This window comes from Budorcas taxicolor, chromosome 2 (genome assembly GCF_023091745.1).
Source record: "Budorcas taxicolor isolate Tak-1 chromosome 2, Takin1.1, whole genome shotgun sequence".
Lineage (NCBI taxonomy): Eukaryota > Metazoa > Chordata > Mammalia > Artiodactyla > Bovidae > Budorcas > Budorcas taxicolor.
Window position 1 is genome coordinate 138,929,275 of NC_068911.1, and position 15,323 is coordinate 138,944,597.

The following is a 15,323-nucleotide window of genomic DNA, read 5'->3' on the forward strand; positions in this document are numbered from 1 at the left end:
CTTGAATCATAAGAAATGAGTGAAAAACAGGCAACGTGCTTATGGTAATACTAGGCACGTGGCAAATATAGTTTTGTTGGATAGTTAAACATTTGGAGTTAAAGGAATTAAAGGCCAAGACTAACTCATTTTGTAGTTGGTGACAATGGCTGACAGTAGTTTGTTGTGACATAACTTTTCACTTTCATGCATTGGAGAAGGAAATGGCAACCCACTCCAGTGTTCTTGCCTGGAGAATCCCAGGGACGGCAGAGCCTGGTGGGCTGCCGTCTATGGGGTTGCACAGAGTTGGACACGACTGAAGCGACTTAGCAGCAGCAGCAGCAACAACATCTTCAAGCTAGTGTCTACTTGTGATTAAAATCACAATTAAAAGTCCCAGCTAAAAATGTTCCGTGTTACATGAGAGTTAGGATGTATGTGATTTACTAAAGGATACCTACCAAACCCAGAGCTTGGTTTCCCAGTGGTGCTAGTGATAAAGAACCTACCTGCTAATGCAAGAGACTTGGGTTCAATCCCTGGGTTGGAAAGATCCCTAGAGAAGGAAATCACAGCCCACTCCAGTATTGTTACCTGCATAATCCTATGGACAGAGTAGCCTGGTGGACAATGGTCCATGGGGTCACAAAGAGACATAACACAAAGTGATAGCCTGTAGGCAACCTGGAGGAGGGGAGGAGTCCCAGAATTTGCCATGAATTGCAACCTGTATCAAGGCAACATTGTCAATTTTAAGTGATGCCTTCTGTACTGTTCAGGGAGAATTTGTGTACCTGTGTGGTAGTGTGGAGAGGGAAGCAAGGGTAACAGTGATAGACTTCATTTTCTGCAGCCATGAAATTGAAAGATGCTTGCTTTGGAAAAACGCTATGACCAAACTAGACAACATATTAAAAAGAGATATTACTAACAAAAGTCTGTCTAGTCAAAGGTATGGTTTTTCCAGTAATCATGTATGGATGTGAGAGTTGGATCATAAAGAAAGCTAAGTGCCCAAGAATTGATGCTTTTTGGTGTTGGAGAAAACTCTTGAGTCCCTTGGACTTCAAGGAGATCAAACCAGTCAATCCTCAAGGACATGAGTCCTGAATATGCACTGGGAAGACTGATGCTGAAACTGAAATTCCAATACTTTGTCCACCTGATACAAAAAACTAACTCCTTGGAAAAGACCCTGATGCTGGAAAGATTGAAGGCAGGAGGAGAAGGGTACGACAAGAGGATGAGATGGTTGGATGGCATCACCGACTCCATGAGATGGTTGGATGGCATCACCGACTCCACGTTCATGCATTTGAGTAAGCTCCAGGAGTTGGTGATGGACAGGGAAGTCTGGCTCGCTGCAGTCCATGGGGTCATCTCAGAGAGTCGGACACGACTGAGCAACTGAACTGAACTGTGTAGTAGTGTTTGGGAGGGAGGCCTAAAGCTGGGTGATTGATCCCTAGGCTGTGGTTCATGAGTCTAGCTTGAGTGAGGAAGTGGGACATTCTACCTGAATTTGTAAGTCTGACTAACTGTCAGGGTGGGGGATCTTCAAAACAGATGGTGCTACGGTCAAATGAATGTACTGAGAGGAGAGTGGTACTGTAGTCCAGTATTGGAAACAGCTGCATGTTAACAGTTTGCAATATACTGAATGTTTGAGTATATATATATATTATATATATATATATATACATACAATGTTTTTTACTTAACTTGCCTGTAGCCGGTCTTGGTTGCAAGAGGGGACAACATGATGAGATGGATGGCATCACTGACTCAATGGACATGAGTTTGAGCAAACTGGGAGATGGTGAAGGACAGGGAAGCCTGGTGTGCTACAGTCCATGGGCTCACAAAGGCTTGGACACGACTGAGCAACTGAACAAGAAGTCTTACATGTGGCATGTGGGATCTAGTTCCTTGACCAGTAATCAAACCCAGGACCCCTGCATTGAAAGTGTGAGGTCTTAACCACCAACCACCAAGGAAGTCCCTTGATGGGACTTCCTTTTTATTCTCTCAGTAGTATTTATATATATATATATATATATATATATATATATATATATATATATATATATTTGTTTTTTTTTTTTTTGCAGTAGTAGTTTTCAGAAAAGTAGAGCTTGGGAATTGTAGACCTCCAAAAATGTTTATTTTGTAGTCTATAGGTGAAAGAGATTACAACAGACCCAGTCTGAAATCACTGGAGATATTTTCAGGTTGTCACGATTATGGGAGCCAGCAGAGGGCAGCACTTGATTTTGTGGTGAACAGTGGAGCCTGGGGATTCTGGAAGTGATTGGAAAAGCAGAGATGATAGTAGCCTAGTGAATAGCCAAAAATAATTCACAGTCGCTTTAGTACCAGATAGCTTGAGTACCAAGTAGCTTGACCAAAATGTTAAGTATGAAAAGTCATTAATTTTAAACTAATGATTAAAAATGTTTGTAAGGGGCTCCCCTGGAATCCAGTGGTTAAGGCTCAGTGCTTTCACTGCAGGGGACATGGATTCCTGATCTGAACCAAGATACCACAGACCACGCTGCTGAAATATAGGAAAAACAATGGTTAAAAGTAAGAGTTAAAAAAATTTAGAATACTCAATTCAAACCACAGCTCTCTGGTAAATCTTAAAATAATGAAGCATATGACTTTAAGATCTTGACTCCATGGTCTTGAGTGAAAAATTAATGGTATCTTTTAATGTCATTTAAAAAGATTACATGTTAATATCATTCAAAATTCTAGAGTTTATACAGTGAAGTCTTCCCTGTCCCCCAGGTCTCCCATTCACTTTCATGAAAGCAACCAAGGTCACCAGTTTCCTAGGTCTTTCCCGAGCTAGTCTAAGCATGTGTAGAGACAATTGTAGCGTATGATGCAAATTTCTGCGTCTCAAATTTTTTCCATAGAAATAGACTTGGATATCTTTTATTCTGTAATGGTACATAAAAGACTTCCTCATTTTTTAAATAGTTATATAATCCATTTTCTCATATCTTACTTAGTCTGGTTATTGGATCTTTAGGTTGCTTTCAGTTTTTTTGCTGTTATGAGCAATGCTCACATATTCACATGAGCCAGTATACTGAATTGTTTTTTGGAACCAATATGTTCAGAAGGCATAGGTATACATAGAGAAAGAGATTTTTTTTTTCCTGTTTCTGGCTTTGGAATAAGAACCCCATCTTTTTTGATATGTTCCCTAAGTGATTAGCTGATGCTGAAACCTTATTTCTTTTTTCATATTCATCCAGTATAAGAACCGGGCACAGTGTGGGAATTCAAAACTGATTCATTCAGTGTCACTATGTTAGATGTTATAAAATTACAAAAGGAGTAAGAAAATAGCCAAAGGGAGGTGGTTCAAACATCCTTAAAATTGTTGAGTTATTTTGTGATTAAACAAGTACAGTCATCCTTCAGTATCCAAGGGTGGATTGGTTCCAGGAACCACCCCTAAACCTCAGGTACCAAAATCCTAAGATGCTCAAATTTCTTATATAAAATGGCATAGTATTTGCATATAACCTACTAGCATCCTCCTGTATTAAATCATCTTGACTATTTATAATACCTAATACAATGTAAATGCTATGTAAATGGTTGTCAGCACGTGACAAATTGAAGTTTTGCTTTTTGCAACTTTCTGAAATTTTTTCTTCTTTCAGATATTTTTGATCTATGGTTGGTTGAATCTGCAGATGTAGAACCTGCAGATAAGGAGGCGTCACAGTAATACAAAAGTCCAGCGACTCAGGGAAGGCTAGAATTGAATAAAAGTTCTTTAGAAGAGTTAGGACTTGAGTCGGATAGATCTTAATCAGTCATTCATTTAAAAAAAAGAAAGTTCCAGGATGGTGTGAAAGGCAGAATGAGAAGCCAAGAATGAGAACAGTTTGGGGAGGCAATTAGACCAGTTTGGCTGGATTTTGTAGTGTCTTTTGGGATTATTAATAGACAGGGCCAGGTTGTAGAGACATCTGAGTTATAGGCTGGCTCATTCTGTGAGGGCAATGGGGAGCCTGGTTTCCAAGCCAGACAATGACAAAGGCAGAGCAGAGGTGGGAGTGGGAGTGGGTGGGAGGGGTGGAGGGTGGTGAAATAGATGAAAGGAATTAAAAGGGACAAATTTAAAATAAGTCACAGCAATGTACAGTGTAGGGGATATAGTCCGTAAAATTGTAGTAGCTTTTTATGGTGACAGGTGTTTACTAGATTTAATATAGTGACCAATTTTAATATACATAAATGTCGAACTACTATGTTGTACACCTGAAACTAATATAGTATTGTATGTCAACTATATTTCAGTAAAAAAAAAAAAAAAAGTCTGATCTGGAGATCTGTGGACAGAAGCAGGGAAATAAGAGGACTGTTTAACAACAGAAAGGGCTAAATCATGGCATATGTGAAAGTTTTTATAAATTTAATACATTTAGTTTAGAAAGTAATGGAGACTATAGCAGCAATGAAAATGCTTGATTTTTTCACTGACCATAACTATGAACTATAAGCTTATGGACAAAGATAAAAAAAGAGTTGCATTAGTGTTTTTGAATGTGTGTATAATTTTTTTCCAAACAAATACATTTGGTAATGACAGTTATTGTCCATTGAACAAGTGTAAAAAAAAAAAGAACAGTGCATGCCTCACATACTTTGTCTAATATGAACCCCATTATAAGCCAGTGAGATAAAGCAAACACTGCCATCAGCACTTACAGATAAGGATACACCTCTGAAAGATCATTCCCCAGTTATTCACCTAGTAAGTGAGACAGAAGGAATGAAAGCCCATGTCTTCATGGGCCAGGTCGTATATTGGCAACAGAATGGAGAAAGTTCTTCATTCCTGCATTTAGACAATTTGATCCTGTTTCATCTAACCCTTGCTTGATACCCTCAACTAGGAAAAGTAAAACAACAGTATCACATAAGGATAAACTTAAAATTAAGAAAGATAAACAGATATTCTCTCCATACATGCCCTGTATGGATAATAGTTGCATCTAGAAAATGTCCCAAATGAAAGTCTGTCATTTGAAATGTCATTATCCTGAACAGCTTTTAGTAAAGTGAAGTGAGGGAAAATCACTCAGTCATGTCCGACTCTGCATCCCCATGGACTATACAGTCCATGGAATTCTCCAGGCCAGAATACTGGAGTGGGTAGCCTTTCCCTTCTCCAGAGTATCTTCCCAACCCAGGGATCAGGCCTGGGTCTCTCACACTGCAAGTGGATTCTTTAGCAACTGAGCCACAAGGGAAACCCAGCTTTTAGTAAAGTGAACATCAAAGAAAACTGTCAACAGGCTTCTAAGTGTGCATCCCCAAGGAACTACTCTCATGTGGAAGAATATTGAGTGGTGAATTACTATTCAAGCCTGACTCCAACCAAGTAGATTCTTTAGCAACTGAGCCACAAGGGAAACCCAGCTTTTAGTAAAGTGAGCATCAAAGAAAACTGTCCACAGGCTTCTGAGTGTGCATCCCCAAGGAACTATTCACATGTGGAAGAATATTGAGTGGTGAATTACTATTCAAGCCTGACTCCAACCTGGGAATCTTCTATCCTTGCTTTGCCCCTAGAAAATGGGACTCCTCTCTTTTCTGAACACAGTCTGTTTTCCGTCCTCTAAACATATGCTCTTGTGGTGCCACGTACCTGAAATACTTTTTCACCTGCACTTGTTAAAATTAGTCATTCTAGCTGCACTTAAATCACCTCTTCTAATGTCTTTCATTCTATTCCTGCCTCTTGTAGCCTCTCACCATATAATATCCTTTTATAGTATTTCTAAACTTTATAAATTTTAAGAAATATTTATTAATTTGGCCACAATGTGCAGCTTATAAGATCTTAGTACTCAGACCAGGGATTGAGCCTGGGGCCTAGGCAGTGAGTGCACAGAGTCTTAACCACTGGACTGCCAGGAAATTCTTAATAAATACACATTTTAAAATAAAATTTATAAAATTTGAAATTCTTTGTATAAGTTCCCTTCTTCCTATGAGATTTTTTAATATTCATTCAAGAGGTGAAATGGCTCTAACATTAATAAGTAATTACTAGTGGATCAGAGGTTAAAGCATCTGCCTGCAATGCGGGAGGCTTGTGTTCGATCCCTGGGTCAGGAAGATCCCCTGGAGAAGGAAATGGCAACCCACTCCAGTATTCTTGCCTGGAGAATCCCATGGATGGAGGAGCCTGGTGGGCTATAGCCCACAGGGTCGCAAACAGTCGGACACAACTGAGCAACTTCACTTTCTTTCACTTTCACTATGTCAGAAGATGCTGAGAGTTTCACTGAATAAGTATAATACCAGGTAATATTAAGTATTTATAGGACTAAGCACCCACTTGAAGTACTTTACCTTTGTCAGTTCATCTAACTTTCACAATAACTCTATATAGTAGGTACTACTGTTATGAATTCATTCTGCAGATAGGGTCAATTTAGCCAAGGTCATCAGTTCAGTTCAGTTCAGTTCAGTTCAGTCGCTCAGTTGTATCCGACTGTTTGCAACCCCATGAATCGCAGCACACCAGGCCTCCCTGTCCATCACCAACTCCCGGAGTTCACTCAGACTCACCTCCATCGAGTCAGTGATGCCATCCAGCCATCTCATCCTCTGTCGTCCCCTTCTCCTCCTGCCCCCAATCCCTCCCAGCATCAGATCTTTTCCGATGAGTCAACTCTTCGCATGAGGTGGCCGAAGTACTGGAGCTTCAACTTTAGCATCATTCCCTCCAAAGAAATCCCAGGGCTGATCTCCTTCAGGATGGACTGGTTGGATCTCCTTGCAGTCCAAGGGACTCTCAAGAGTCTTCTCCAACACCACAGTTCAAAAGCATCAGTTCTTTGGCACTCAGCCTTCTTCACAGTCCAACTCTCGCATCCATACATGACCACTGCAAAAACCATAGCTTTGACTAGATGGACCTTTGTTAGCAAAGTAATGTCTCTGCTTTTCAACATGCTATCTAGGTTGGTCATAACTTTTCTTCCAAGGAGTAAGCGTCTTTTAATTTCATGGTTGCAATCACCATCTGCAGTGATTTTGGAGCCCCCCAAAAATAAAGTCTGACACTGTTTCCCCATCTATTTCCCATGAAGTGATGGGACCAGATGCCATGATCTTCATTTAGCTGGGATAAATTGGGAGTCATAATTCAAAGCCAGATATCCTGCCTCAGGAGGCCCTGAAAACTGCACCCTGTTTGACTGTTTCCTTCCATTGAGAAGGAATCAGATCTGTCTTGCTGGGTTCACGCCCCAGTCCCTGGGAGCCATGGGATTCTTTACTCTTCTGCCAACTAGGCATTGAGCTTCCTTGCTTCCTCCTCAGATTGCCCCAGTGCAGTCCTCTTCCTCTAGCCCCCTCTGTCCTTTCATTCATTCATGCTATTCATTAGAGGTTATTAGACCCCTGGAGAGCCCCACTATCCAATTCCAGCTGCCAGGGGAGGAGGCTTGAAGTCTCTAAATCTGGGCCCAGCCTTGGGTCCTACTATGCTCTGGATCTTCCCTCAAGTTGAGAATAAAAATGAACTGTTTCTGCTAGAAAATGCTTGCATTGGTTGCTACTTTCTACTAGTAGATTCCTGTAAGTTACACCCAGGCTATCAGCTATTTTATTTGTTTTTGGCTGTGCTGGGACTTCGATGCTGTGCTTGGACTTCTTATTGTGATGGTTTCTCTTGTTGCAGAGCATAGGCTCTAGGGCACATGGGTTTCCATAGTTGCAGCACTTGGGCTCAGTAGCTGCAGCTCCCCGGCTCCAGGGCACAGGCTCAATGGTGGTGGTGCATGGGCTTAGTTGCCCGCATCATGTGGAATCCTCCCAGACCAGGAAGTGAACCGTGTCTCCTGCACCACAAAAAAGACTCCTAACCACTGGGCCACCAAGGAAGCCCCGTTATCATCTATTTTAAAAGCCACTAACATTGGAGTTCTTTGCCTGGGGTACAAGGACTCCCTGAAATTTTATTTAAAAGCATTTTTTCTGGGGAAAGGACCCATCACTTTTCATTAGACTTTCAAATAATCTCAGAATATTTATTAATTTTGACTTTTCAAGTTTCCCTTTTTAATTTTAGAGACGATATTTTTTCAGGATCTCAAACATTTTCACAGGCCCTTGGAAAGCTCACAGGCCTTAGACGCCGTTCCCCTAGCATGGGAAAAACCGAATTGCTCTGCACGGGTTCCTAACTCACAAAGCTTAGGAAGCACTGTCCTGAACTTCCAGACCACCACCTGCTCCGTAATGTACTTTTGACCCTGGTATCTTAATTGCTTTCCTTCCTACTCCTCAGCCTTCTTTCTCCCCCAGCCTTCAGAGTCAGTCTCTCTGCCCAAACCAGGGATGAACCTACATAATTCTCTTTTCTTTCTTGGATCCTCCAGCTTTTCTCCTGATCCTGGGAGCCCATCCTTTGAGAGTTGAGGGGTACACCAGAGTGAAATACTGCAAACCCTCCTCATGCAGGGGCAGGGTTCAACGGAGCACAGAGGGCTAGAAACTCACAATGAGCCTTTCTCCCCAATCTTCCCTTAACCTGTACTGGGTATGGCAGGAGGCAGGAAGCTTGGGAATGGCAAAAGTTTGGGATATGCTGAGCTATGCCACGTATTTTTTTTTTCTTGGAATAATTTCCAAATCAGATCTGATTGTCACATGGGGCTAACAGTAAAGAACATAGCCAGTAAATGATCTGATATTAGCATTTCTAAAAACTAAGATGAAATTTAAAAGATACATATCTTCCCTCACAAATTTCAAATAAAATCAAGAAATTATATAAAATTAAGTATTTTAAAAATTGCAGTGAGTAGCAGAGTTCGTATTTATAAAAGACAAGAGAACCAGCAGAGAGATGGAAAAGGAGAGGCATCTTTAAGAAACCCCAATGCCAAGGACATAGATTTGCAGTGCTTCTTCACTGGCCCACTGGAGCCCATCTCTTTCCTCTCTGAACAGGCTACACTCTTCTTGGCTCTCTTATAGTATTTTTCCAAGCCAGGCTTCAGCAGTACGTGAACCGTGAACTTCCAGATGTTCAAGCTGGTTTTAGAAAAGGCAGAGGAACCAGAGATCAAATTGCCAACATCTACTGGATCATGGAAAAAGCAAGAGAGTTCCAGAGAAACATCTATTTCTGCTTTCTTGACTATGCCAAAGCCTTTGACTGTGTGGATCACAATAAACTGTGGAAAATTCTGAAAGAGATGGGAATACCAGACCACCTGACCTGCCTCTTGAGAAATCTGTATGCAGGTCAGGAAGCAACAGTTAGAACTGGACATGGTACAACAGACTGGTTCCAAATAGGAAAAGGAGTACGTCAAGGCTGTATATTGTCACCCTGCTTATTTAACTTATATACAGAGTACATCATGAGAAATGCTGGGCTGGAAGAAGCACAAGCTGGAATCAAGATTGCCAGGAGAAATATCAATAACCTCAGATATGCAGATGACACCACCCTTCTGGCAGAAAGTGAAGAAGAACTAAAGAGCCTCTTGATGAAAGTGAATGAGGAGAGTGAAAAAGTTGGCTTAAAGCTCAACATTCAGAAAACGAAGAGCATGGCATCTGGTCCCATCACTTCATGGCAAATAGCTGGGGAAACAGTATCAGACTTTAATTTTTTGGGCTCCAAAAGCACTGCAGACGGTGACTGCAGCCATGAAATTAAAAGACGCTTACTCCTTGGAAGAAAAGTTATGACCAACCTAGACAGCATATTAAAAAGCAGAGACATTACTTTGCCAACAAAGGTCCATCTAGTCAAGGCTATGGTTTTTCCAGTGGTCATGTATGGATGTGAGAGTTGGACTGTGAAGAAAGCTGAGCGCTGAAGAACTGATGCTTTTGAACTGTGTTGTTGGAGAAGACCGAGAGTCCCTTGGACTGCAAGGAGATACAACTCGTCCATCCTAAAGGAGATCAGTCCTGGGTGTTCATTGGAAGGACTGATGTTGAAGCTGAAACTCTAATACTTTGGCTACCAGATGTGAAGAGCTGACTCATTTGAAAAGACCCTGATAATGGGAAAGATTGAGGGCAGGAGGAGAAGGGGACAACAGAGGATAAGATGGTTGGATGGCATCACCGTCTCAATGGACATGGGTTTGGGTAGACTCTGGCAGTTGGTGGGCAGGGAGGACTGGTGTGCTGCAGTTCATGGGGTCGCAAAGAGTTGGACACAACTGAGCAACTGAACTGAACTGAATAGTATTTACTACTCTCTATCTTGCTTTAGGATTGTTCTTATCCAAGTTTACTCTCACTCTCTATAAGTACCTTATTCATCTTGTGTGTGTGCTAAGTTGCTTCAGTCATGTCCAACTCTTTGCGACCTTATGGACTATAGCCAGCCAGGCTCCTCTGTCCATTCTCCAGGCAAGAATACTGGAGTGGATTGCCATGCCCTCCTCCAGGGGATCTTTGCAACCCAGGGGTCAAACCCACGTCTCTTACATCTCCTGCATTGGCAGGCAGGTTCTTTACCACTAGGGCCGCCTCTTGACATCCCTTAAAATATCTATCTACTAAAGTTTTATATAACTGTTAGTCATCTATTTGCTAAAGGGATAAATGAATAGAAGTCAAAAATACTATTATAGTCTTAAATGCAACAGATTTGTATCATGAAAAGGTCATTGACTTGAAGGTATACTTTATTGGTCTTACACTGTTGTCTATACAAATATAGAAATAGAAAGTGGAAATATCATACATGCCTTCTTTTCCTGAAATCTTTCTTATATTGGGCTGGCCTACCTACTATCTGGATGTGTTTCATGTTTATAGCAAACTTCTACATATTTGCACATATCCAGAACTTTCCAGAAAACTTTATATAAACATTTATATTTATAATATTAGTGCAGGGGTTTAATTGGGCATATATCCCAACTGAGAGATGGGGTCTATGTCTCCTCTCTTTGAATCTGACCTGGCTAGTGACTGCTTTGATCAATAGAGTACAGTGGAAGTGTGCAGTGTCTGGCATAGCTGTTAAAAGGAGTGGAAGTTTCCACCCTGGTCTCTTAGAGCCCTGTATTACCCTAAGTCTGGCTTCCCTGAGGTGCCATGCTGGAATACCCATGTGAAGAAACAAGAGGAGAAGATACAAGAAACAAGGGAAGAGAAGAGGGCGGAAGGGAAGAGAGCTGCTCGGCCCATCCAGCTGAGGCCCCTGATACTGTGAAACAGAGAGACGAACCTCCCTTCTGTGCCTTGTTTAAACTCCTGATTCTCAGAATTATGAGAGATTATAATAATAGTTATTTTCTAGATTTTGGGGCAGTTTACAAAGTATTCATATTTAACTGGAACAATTTTAACCTACTATAATCAACTATCACTTTAATTCATAAAGGCACATATACAGATTACATGAAATAAAGAAATTAAGTACATATGTTGCATTTTAAGAATAAGTCTAATAGGTTACTCATACAGAATTAAAGTGAGCTTAAACACACCTATTTTTATATTTTTGAAATCAATCATACATTTAATAGTAAAATTTAGAAGTTTCAAAAAGTCATTAAAATTAGAAAAGTTGTGTTGGTTAATCCACTATGGTATAATTAGCAAGAATAAGATAATTTAAGTTGGTGAAAAGAAAAATGAAGATCCTTCTTATGTTTTATATCTAAAGAAAAATAGGATGCCAATAAAATTACCAAAAAAATAAAAAGATACAATGAGCTCTATGTCTTGGAACCAAATAATCTGAAAGCATGTCAGGGGAACCACACAAAAGTCGTGTGCTGATGGGTGGGAGGGCAAGAATTCACTGGGCTGTTTCCAGGAGACTCGGATTCTTGGTTTCAGAGTTCCTCAGCTGGTCACTCAGGGTGCCTGAACAGCTCACCTCCCACAGAGTGTATTTTAGTATCTCAGCCACTGAGGCCCGGAAGCGCGCTTGGAACTTCTTACTAATCAGGACGTAAAGGATGGGGTTCAAGCAACTATTGAGGAACGCCAGGCCAGTGGAGAGGGGGATGCCAGCCTGTAGCACTTGGTGGAAATAGCTATTGTGGTGAATCGTGAGTTCCCAAATGCTAAACAGGTGATAAGGAGTCCAGCAAATCAGAAAGGCCATGACCACAGCCAGGATGGTCCAGAAGTGCTTACTGTAGATCAGGATGCTTCGCTTCTTCACCTTGAAGATGAGGCACAAGTAGCAAATGCTCATTGTTAGCAGAGGGAGGAGGTACCCAACAATAACTTTCACCCAGGTCAGAACATGATGCCTCATCAATCTGAGGTCCACATCATGCTCATGGAAGTTGTTATAGCAAAGAGTGTGGTTATTCAACTCCAGAGTGTCCCGGAAGTACAGAGCTGGCCCACCCATTAGTGAAGCCAAAAGCCAAACAACTATAATAACAATCAGAGAGTTCCTGAGGGTACGGTACCGATGAGATAAGACAGGGCAGATCAAGTAGATATAGCGGTCCAGGCTTATTACCATCAGGAAGAAGACACTGGCAAACATGTTCAGCTGGGCAATGAAGGAATTGGCCTTGCATAGCCAGATGCCGAAGGGCCAGTGAAAATTCATGGCCACATATGAGATGTACAGAGGTAGGAAGAGAAGAAAAATGAAATCTGCGATGGCTAGATTGAGGAACCACAGAGTGGTGACTGTCTTCTTCCACTTGAATCCCGTGAACCAAATGACAGTGGCATTTCCTGGAATGCCCAGGACAAATGCCAAACAGCACAATACCAAGGAGACCCAGTGAATGGCTCCCAGGTGTGCTTTCTCCTCTGAATCAGTCTCTGGGGAGTAATATTCCAGGGCATAGGAGTAGTTCTCAAAGTCTTCAAATAATGTCTCCTCTAGATCTTCCATGGTCTTGCAGAATGAACAAATCTATCAAAGCAAATTTAAAAAGAAAGAAAACAACTTAAAAAATTTATTTATAGAAAACAACTTATAAAAGAAAAAATGTTTAGTAAATAATAAAGGACATAAGGATAAAAATACTTTATCTTAATAGGCACTAATAACAATTTAGGGACAAAAGGGAGACATAACTATAGAAGCAGAGATTTTGTATGACCCCCGCCTCTTACAGTAATGGAAATAAAAACAAAAGTAAACAAGTGGGACCTCATTAAACTTAAAAGATTTTGCATAGCAAAGGAAACTATAGGCAAGGTGAAAAGACAACCCTCAGAATGGGAGAAAATAATAGCAAAAGAAACAACTGACAAGGGATTAATTTCCAAAATATACAAGCAGCTCATACAACTCAACACCAGAAAAACAACCCAATGAAAAAGTGGGAAAAAGACCTAAACAGACATTTCTCCCAAGAAGACATACAGATGGCTAACAAACACATGAAAAGATGCTCAACATCACTCATTACTAGAGAAATGCAAATCAAAACTACAATGAGCTATCACCTCACACTGGTCAGAATGGGCATCATCAAAAAGTCTACAAACAATAAATGCTGAAGAGGGTATGGAGAAAAGGGAATGCTCTTTCAACATTGGTGGGAACATAAATTGATATAGCCACTATGGAAGATGGTATGGAGGTTCCTTAAAACACTAGGAATAAAATCACCATATGACTCAGCAATCCCACTCCTGGGCATGTACCCTGAGGAAACCAAAATTGAAAAAGACTCATGTATCCCATTGTTCATTGCAGCATTATTTACAGTAGCTAGAACATGGAAGCAACTAGATGTCCCTCAGCAGATGAATGGATGAAAATGTTGTGGTACATACACATAATGGAATATTACTCAGCCATAAAAAGAAATGCCTTTGAGTCAGTTCTAATGAGGTGGATGAACCTAGAACCTATTATACAGAGTGAAGTAAGTCAGAAAGAGAAAGATAAATATCGTATTCTAACGCATATATACGGAATCTAGAAAAACAGTACTGAAGAATTTACTTACAGGGCAGCAATGGAAAATAGACATAGAGAATAGACTTACGGACATGGGGAGAGGGGAGGAATGGGGGAGATGTATGGAAAGAGTAACATGGAAACTTACATTACCATGTGTAAAATAGATAGCCATCGGGAATTTGCTGTATGATTAAGAAACTCAAACAGGGGCTCTGTATCAACCTAGAGGGGTGGGATGGGGAGGGAGATGGGAGGGAAATTCAAAAGGGAGGAAATATATGTATACCTATGGTTGATTCAGGTTGAGGTTTGACAGAAAACAACAAAATTCTATAAAGCAATTATCCTTCAATTAAAAACTTTCAAAAAAGGAAGTAGAGATTTTGTAAATGAGAGAGAACTATGAAAAAAAATACTTACTTGAAATATTTGGCAAAATATTTCTTAGGAAAAAATGTATTCTTCCAAGATGGACACAAGTAGAAACAAAACCTGAACAGACCTACAATCATTAAAGAAATATCATGAATTAAAACATTTTTTTCAGACTTTCCTGGCAGTCCAGTGGTTAAGACTCCTTGTTACCAAATGCAAAGGGCTTCAAAGTCTGATCAGGGAACTAAGATCCCACATGCCACACGGTGTGGCAAAAAAAAAAAGCATTCTTTTTCATGTTATGAACTAGAAATAGTATATTTCTTGGTAGGACTTGTGATTAACACTCTAGGTGTCCAAGTCTTGATGGACCTAAATTTTGCTATAATCATTCTCAAAGCATGGAAGTTTATTTTTGTAAAATATTCAATAAGTGCTAAATTAAAATGATTCACACTATAGGTGTAATTTCTATGTTCATAATGTTTGCAGGGCTGACTCAAGAGAATCTAAAATTCAAGTACTTATTAAGTTCTTACCAGGTATTTTTATTTTATGGAAGATGCAAAAGAAAACAGATTAACATTTATGTGTGATGACTTCAACCTCTTTATTTGCATCCATGAACCTGTTTACAGAGAAGAGAAGGAGACACAGACATAGAGAACAGACTTAGGAACACAGCAGGGGAAGAAGCAGCAAGAAGAAATTGAGAAAGCAGCAGAGACAATATATACACTATCATGTGTAAAACATATAAACAGCAAGCTGCTATATGACACAGGGAGCCAGCCTGGCACTGTATGATGACATAGAGAGATGGAATGGTGGGGGGAAGGAGGCTCCAGAGAGAGGGGCTATATATATAACCGTGACTGATTCACTTTGATGTACAGTGAGGCCACTACAACAGTGTAAAGCAATTATTCCTCTAATAATAATAATAAAAGACTTCTGATAAAAAACTTTAGTACTTTGACTTCTTAAGACCTGGACAGAGTTCCACTTGCTTCCTTGGCTTACCACCTGGATGTCACAGGCAAGCACT

General features: G+C 40.4%; 1 protein-coding gene across 3 annotated transcripts in view; it reads right to left on the bottom strand.

The window, feature by feature from the left end:
• Nucleotides 1-11,649: 11,649 nt before the first annotated feature.
• The window catches only part of CMKLR2 (chemerin chemokine-like receptor 2), a 49,172-nt gene continuing 45,498 nt past the window's right edge, over nucleotides 11,650-15,323 (bottom strand). Inside the window, exons 1-2 of one of the 3 annotated variants that reach the window (XM_052636006.1) lie at nucleotides 14,321-14,394; nucleotides 11,650-12,898 (exon numbers count right to left, since the gene is read on the bottom strand). In XM_052636006.1, coding sequence (XP_052491966.1) covers nucleotides 11,810-12,877 — 1,068 coding nt within the window. In that variant the 5' untranslated portion in view covers nucleotides 12,878-12,898; nucleotides 14,321-14,394 and the 3' untranslated portion in view covers nucleotides 11,650-11,809. Of the gene's footprint in view, nucleotides 12,899-14,320; nucleotides 14,403-15,323 lie in introns of those variants that run through there. The other 2 variants (XM_052636005.1, XR_008198965.1) reach the window with 2 other exon arrangements.